The 7,263-nt window shown below is 50.4% G+C and overlaps 1 protein-coding gene across 2 annotated transcripts in view; it reads left to right on the top strand.

Moving 5' to 3' along the window:
- The first annotated feature begins 1,296 nt into the window (after positions 1 to 1,296).
- PDE9A (phosphodiesterase 9A) overlaps positions 1,297 to 7,263 on the top strand; it is a 29,350-nt gene continuing 23,383 nt past the window's right edge. Inside the window, exons 1-3 of one of the 2 annotated variants that reach the window (XM_054192577.1) lie at positions 1,297 to 1,384; positions 3,009 to 3,063; positions 4,020 to 4,090. In XM_054192577.1, coding sequence (XP_054048552.1) covers positions 4,069 to 4,090 — 22 coding nt within the window. In that variant the 5' untranslated portion in view covers positions 1,297 to 1,384; positions 3,009 to 3,063; positions 4,020 to 4,068. The remainder of the gene's footprint in view (positions 1,385 to 3,008; positions 3,064 to 4,019; positions 4,091 to 7,263) is intronic. The other variant, XM_054192568.1, reaches the window with a different exon arrangement.

The raw sequence follows: 7,263 nt of genomic DNA, 5'->3' as shown, positions 1-7,263 counted from the left end.
GCAGGATGTTGAGGGGAGCCAGGGAGGGTGGGAGGATGGAGGTGTCTCCCCAGCCGTGATCCCGGTGTGTAAGATGGGAGAGGAAGAGTCACCGCCAAGCAGGGCGGTGTGAAGCAGAGGGTGCACGCCAGTGCCATCTGTGTCCGTGCCCACATAACCTGAGCTGCCCCAGCGTGTACCTAGTCCCCGTCTGGCAGGGAAGGTGAGCACTCACTGCCAGCTCTCCGATCCGGCTGCAGCAGGAGCCACAGGAAAAAAATGCTGCTGCCCCATTCCCGCGTACCTGCTTTCTGCCTGGACCTGCTGGAGATGGGGCTGCCGGGGGGGAGGGCAAAATGGCTCCTTGCTTTGTGATGTCCTGGCCAAGCTCCCTGCTGAGCTCGGCAGGGGCCAGCAGGTGAGGAGCCAAAGTCCCTGTGCCTGCAGCGAGCGCGGGAACAAACCCTGGGAAACCTGGGGACGCCTGAGCTGGCCTGTGCCCTGCCCAGCATTACGCTGTTGCAGCGTCTTCTGGAGGGTTTTTTCCTAATTTTCATTTGTCAGCTCTAAAACACCCTGTGTATTGTGCAAAAATCTGACTTGCTGAACACCTGTATTTGCAAACATTGCACATTCACGGTGACAACAGGGGGTGAAGCTGAGAAGAGGGTTGCTGCTGCGCTGTTGGCTTCTGGCTTGCTGCAGGCAGGAGCTGGCGATCCTCAGCAAGGTGAGCGGATTGCCTCTGCCCATGCTATGTGCAGTAGGATTTCCTTTTCCCAGAGGGAATCGCAGAAAAACCAAAGAAGGAACAGAGGGAAAAGGTAGCTGCGTGCACCTGGGGTATCAGCCCTGCCCAGAGGTATAAAAAAAAAAAAGAAGGCAGAGGGTAATGAAGGGAGCGAAAGGACACCTAGTCTTCCTGTTTTTCAAAGGAGCGGGCAAGCGCAACTGAATGATGTTGGCGTGATGTCTCATTTCTTCAGAATCAGGGGTTAGCAGAGGTCTTCCCCTCAGAAGGGAACAGGGCAAAGAAATGGATCTTTGTCTCTTTAAGATGAGACGAACTGCCACTCTTAGTCATATATCTTTACTGCACCCTAGGGTTATAAAAACATACATCTTCGTTTTGAAAGTCTTTTATTACATCCATAAACATCAGATTGCAGCTGACTGTTCCCTGGATGAGAATGTCCTAGTAGTCCAAGTGAGTTTTGACAGGGGGAGGGAGTGAAAGTAAGATTGGTTGTTTTTTTTTATTGGAACGGTGTTTATAGGGAACTTGTCAGTCTCTGGCATGCTACAGCCACTGTCAGAGAGCTGAGCGGCACCGAAGTGAGAGGACACGGGTTTCTCTGCTTATTCTCACTGTTGGACTCGGGTACCATCCCAGGTGCTGCATACGGTAAGCTTTCCTCCTGTCTTAAATAGGATGCAGTGTTTGCTTTGTTTCAGCGCCTGGATTTTCAAATGGGTTTTGTGAGAAAACTGAAAAATGGGTCTCTGAAAAGAACTAATCCCTTCATTTGCTCTTCTAGCCGCTCCGCTGGGAGTCGGAGTACAGCAAAAAAAAAATAAAAGGGGAATTAGATCTGAGACTTTCAGAGCACAGAGTGCTTGCTCCATTTTAGAGACACAGGGGTAACAGCCAAATTGTTTTGACCAGAAAAGTGAATGCTCTTGACAAGTATTTCTGACATCTCTAATGCCTGAGGAATTGCAAATCCTTTCAACAGGTACAAGAGCTATTATTTAGCAATACATTGTAAATGCTGAGCTGTATTTCTGTCTGATATGTTTTGCCTGGGCGATTGCACTCGTGAGACATCATGCTCCCTCAGGCAAGTAGCTTCAGAAATGCCACCGGGGTATTTCTACGTAGGGTATAAATGGGTGTTCTATAACCTGCAGCGTGTATATGAGAGCATGCAACGTTTCCGCTCCTTGAGCATGAGAAACCAAGAGTACATCCACATTGCAAGCATGAGAACGACTGCAGCACAGTGCAGTTTAAATTAGCTGGTGGGGGAAAGTGGGAACAATCTCGAAACAGCAGCTCACAGCTCAGCAAAGGCTGAGTTACGCTTCCCCTGTCTGTGTGAATACAGTCTGGACAGACTGAAAGATGGGAAAACATTGCTATCGTACTTCTTCCTTCCTGAAGTGTACTGTCCCTTGAAATCTGGGGTCTTAGTTTAAGGACTCGTTTGCTTTTCCCTGCATTAGTGTTTGCAATCCTGTGATGGTCTTGGGAAGGGGCTGGGGCTTCACCAGGCTGACCTTCTTGTGCTGGCTGAAGCACCCCAGCACTGGAGTTGGCAGTGGGAGGTGAGGAGCTGCCGATGTGAACGCTCCCACTGCCGCAGCAGCTCAGGCAGCAATGGGATCCCCATGGGATCCCCGCAGTGGGTCTGTCCAAGTTATGTTCTCAAGGAAAAAGGGGTTGGGAAACTTGTGCCCTGCTGTGTCCATCCCACGAACCAGGAAAGGCGGACCTCATTCGGCAAAGGCAGTCACTTTGGCATTTCCCATTTGCCTGAAGTTTATGCATAGCAGTACAATCCTTAAGAATTTGCACCAAAAAATTGGTCTCCAGGATACTGTCCCAGTGTACATCTGAAAGGCAAGCTGGGTTTTCTTTTCAGCATAAGCTGTTGCACTGGTGATGGGCACTCTGGCACAGTGCGCTGATGGTGTAGAGGCAGTCCTTGTGATCCAGACCTTTCAAAAGTGGGCGGCGATTCTGGGTGAAAGGGGTCTCCTTTCCAGAGAGTGCTGCCTTAAAACAAGCCACCTCTCAGAGACCCAGCACCCCCAAAAAACCTTCTGAGAAACCTTGGCTGTAATCTGCAGGCAGAGGAAGGCAGAGTCATTCACAAATGCTGTTCACTGTTAAAACGACCAGAACAACTTTTTGGTTAAATGCCTCACCACCACAGCTGGAAGTCAGGATGTCACTTTGCAGGGGGGTTGAGGGTGTCTTCTTTCCTCTATCATTTTCTGTTATGTCTCCCTCCTATTTCTTTCAGAGAAGGAAGAATTGTTCCAGAATTTATTAGGACAGATTGCCGAGCAGTTCTCGAGGTAAGAAGCTGAACATCATTATTAATTTAAAATGTTATTTCTTTTATCAGCCTGAAGTGAAGTTTTCACAGGAGGCAGAGGGGTATTTAATATCTCTTTCAAATCCCGCTCTTCCTGCCAATTTTAGACCTGGTACACACGTTATTTCCTGCTGACAGCAATATCGTAGCTTAAGCCAAAAGTGATTTTGGCAATTATCTTTGATCTAAAAAGGAGAACAAGTTGTAAATATAAATGTTCTTATTGTGCTCCTGCCCTCTTAGGAAGCAAAAGATATGCTTCTTCATTGAACAGTCAAATCATAGAATCATAGAATCATATAATGGTTCAGGTCGGAAGGGACCTTAAAGATCATTTAGTTCCAACCCCCCTGCCATGGGCAGGGGCACCTCCCACTAGACCAGGCTGCTCAAAGCCTCCAATCATCCAATTTGTTTCATTTTTCCCTTTATCACCCAAACATCTCTCTCCTCCAAGAGGATTTCTCAACATCTGTACAACTCCTTAGTTTATTCTAGCTGGTTTCAATAAGTCAGATTCAATCCCACAACAGCTCAGCAAATCACTAGTGTAACTCAAAAGGAGGAGGGCTTCAGAGCGTGCAGACACCAAGATGCTGCTGTTAGGCGAAGCATTATCAATTTAGCTTTGCTTCCCTGGGGGGTACAATAACAAGTCACTGCCGAGAGAGGGGGTGATGAAGTGTTGCAGAGCTACAGTACATTCCCAGGGCCATAACAAAATCATTTGTTGTTAATTTTTCTGAAAATTAAACCCGGGTGTATCTTCTGCATAAATTTTAGCAATTCCACGGAAAATTTTCTTTTCCTTACGGCAACCGCGTTGGACAGATCAGTCCTCTGAAAAATATAGACATTTCTAGCAAAAGTCCTTTGTACCTAGGGTAGGTACGGCACTGAATGTATAACATTAATACATGAGGGTTTTCTTTTCAGGGTTTTTAAAATCAATGAACTGAAAACGGAAGTAGCTAATCACTTGGCAATGCTGGAGAAAAAGGTTGAATGTGAGTGTCCCTTTCTTCATATTGCAGTGGGAACCGGTGTCTCAGACCCCCCTCTCCCCCACCTTGCTGCCCTCCTTGTACCCCGCTTCTGTCCTGCTCCTCACAGCCCCTCCGCTTTCTCCAATCGCTCGTAATTTGGCCAGCCTGGAGCCCGAAAGGCCGCAGGCCAGCCTAGGGTGAGGCATGGGGACGGTGGGAGCCCATGGTGGCACCCACCGGCAGGGTGAGGCCGGGGAGGGACCATGTTGCAGGCATCTGAGCGCCTCCCAGCCTCCTCTTTGAGGGGCCATCGAGCCCTCCGCCAAGCTTTGGGCTCGGGGGCCACATCCTCCTGCTCCCACGTCCCTGCAGCAGAGGGTCTCCACCACCCGCCTCCCCGTCCCCCACCTCCGAGCCCTGTCCCCGCCACGTCCCCGCCACGTCCCCACCATGCCCCAGCAAGGGGGTGACCCCCATGCCTCGGCAGGGGCACTGCCCTCACACAGCCAGGCCCTCACCACCATTCCCCCCTCACACGCCCGGGCCCTGGCACGGGCTCCTGCACCCTGTAATTAGTTACAGGAGGGTAACGCCGCTGCCTGCCTTCTACTTTAAGTTGGACATTTGTGCAGGTTGAACACGTCTCACAGAGGGACTTTTCTCCCTTCAGACATCTATGCAAGCGGTTGGGTCGGTCCTTTACTGCTGACTGAGGCCCCGCGGCCAGCACTGATACCTGACCGTGTTTCTGCGCAGTGCCAGTCGCACCACCTTCCTCTGCCGGGAAAGGGCCCGCCATGGGGCGAGGCCGCTCCCCGCGGCACAAACAGCGGCGCCAACACCCAACCCTCCATGGGCAGGCGACACGTGAGCCAGCGCCTGTGGAAATACAGCCGGGCGGGCCAGGCAGCGGCTCCTGGGCTGCAAACGCGGGGTTCACCCCTGTCTGGCCATGTTGCCGGCCGGACTGCTAGGCAGCATCAATTTCCTCGCTTGTTCAGTAACACAACCCTATTCAGTTACTGTGCAACAACCAAGTTCAGTTCATCTGGTCAAAGAGATCCCTTTCTGGTTTTCTGGGGGTTTTTTATTGTTTCCACCCACCACCACCACCACGCAGCATCTGACTTGCTGCTTCTCAGTATCTTATGCGGAGCACAGGTCCCTGAAAGGCAGGGAGGGGGTGTGGATAAGACAGGGAGGGGGTATGGATAAAGCACTGTCACCCAGCACCATTTTGATACCAAAGGCCACATCCTCACAGATACGCAGCATTTCAGTCAGGATCAGGCAGGATCTTCCCCAGCACTACAGCTGCAGCGACAACTTACTCACTAGAGCTGGTTGGGGGGAAGAAAAAAACAAAAACGTTTCTTGTTCGTGGAAGAAGTTGTTTTCTTGAAATTTCCCCTGACCAGAAGCTACCTTGACCCTGCAGCTGCTCAGTGAGACTGATGCCTTTGTCAGCATGAGAGGAGAAAATGTCCTTATTCAAAGAGCAGCTGCAGGGGAACCCCCCCGCAGGGGCCACCCCAGGCGCAGACTCCCAGAGCGGTGGGAGCCCTCTGGCAATGCCCACGAAGTGGGCACCCTATGGTGCGCCTACCCCCAGCACAGACCTCTGCACAGAGCCCAGGTAGCAACCCGTCCCAGTCTGCTTGGCTGCAGTGTACCCAAGGCTCCGCTAATTTATTCTTTTGTCCAAAAGAGGGGAAAAAAAAAAAAAAAAGAAAAAAAAGGAGGGGAAAAAAATTAGCTCCGTCACTCTGCATTTTCTGTGAAACTTCTGACCAACTCCAGTCCTCGGGGCTGAATGCCACGGGCTGTAGCAAATGAGGCAAGCATTCCTGTAGGTCTTCCTATCTCCTTGGCAGCCCAGGCAAGCGACTAATCCCAGCCAGCTAGGAGCTGCTTTTGGCCGCTTGTTCTCCCCAGTGACCCTCAGCTGCACCCTTGCACACACGCTGCCTTTCAGCACTGGCACAGTGGAGGGAGATAACAAAGATTTGGAGATAACAAAGATTTGCATGCCACCGCAGGTGGGGAAGAGTTGTGCACTTGCACTCTCCGGCACTTTTTGGCTGGTTTAGGGAAGGCAGCCTACCCAGAGCTGCCGTGCCATGCGGGTGAACTGAATTCACTGGTCCCCAGATGCGGCTTCTTTCTGTAAGTGGGTCTCACCGCTGATGGAAATAGCAGGAGATATAGCAATCTGCTGCCATTCTGCCTGAGCGTTCGCGATCCCATCTCCAGCAGCCTCAGCCTGTGGGAAGGAACTCCCTGGGTTGCCTGTCTACAAGTGCACCCATCTGCCCGAAATCAGACTTCCAGAACTTGCAACAGAGCCAAATCTGAAACATTTTGAAATAATCGCAGGCTTTCATGTTTAAAAAGCAAAACTGTGAGAGAAGGGAGTGTCCAGCCTCTGTCCTCGAGCTGAGTTCCTAGAGGTTGCTTTAAGAGCTGTGCTTCAGTGCTGGATTCAGCCCAAGGATTTCTTTAGACAGCACAGGGTCTTTTCAGAAGGTATTTCTTGCTGCAGAATAATATAATGGGCCTTTAATCAGCGTTCATGACAAGGCCATTTATCATTTACAAGCCAAAAGTGAAAAGAGTTGTGCTTTTGTTTTGCCTTTCTCCTGCCTCCTTCAGAGATCCCTTTTCCACCACTTTCACATGTGACCTCCAGGATTTCTTCCCCAGAGGGGACGTGTGTGGGGGGATAACTGCTCATGACAGCGCTACATCTGCACCTCGCATAAAATGTTCTCAGCTTCCTTCCCGTTACTGTCTAGAGACCGCATCACAGAGATGTGTTTTCAAGGAGCCAAATCTTTCAACTGATTTTGAAATCCCATCTAAAGCTTGTGACTTCCCCTTGGAAAATGGGAATGCTTGGTCCCATGGCTTGACTTACTCTGTATTCACACAGCAGCCCACACACGAATATGGAAGCTGGCAAAACCCCTTTACAATTTGTAAGCATCTCACATCTACCTTAAGAAAATAATTATGTAAATTCTCTGCTCCCCTGGAGAGGTTTTGGAAGAAAACTAAAGAGACGCAATACGAAAAAATGCTCAGGGCTGCCATTTTGCACTATCACTCCTCTTCTCTCTGGAGTTGCCTGCCCCACTACCCTGTCAGTCTGATAATTCTGCTTTGCTCTCACTGCTTCAAATAGGCACCGGCCA

Source organism: Rissa tridactyla, chromosome 1 (assembly GCF_028500815.1).
Source record: "Rissa tridactyla isolate bRisTri1 chromosome 1, bRisTri1.patW.cur.20221130, whole genome shotgun sequence".
In the NCBI taxonomy this organism is placed as follows: Eukaryota; Metazoa; Chordata; class Aves; order Charadriiformes; family Laridae; genus Rissa; species Rissa tridactyla.
This window is presented reverse-complemented; position numbering and strand designations above follow the sequence as displayed.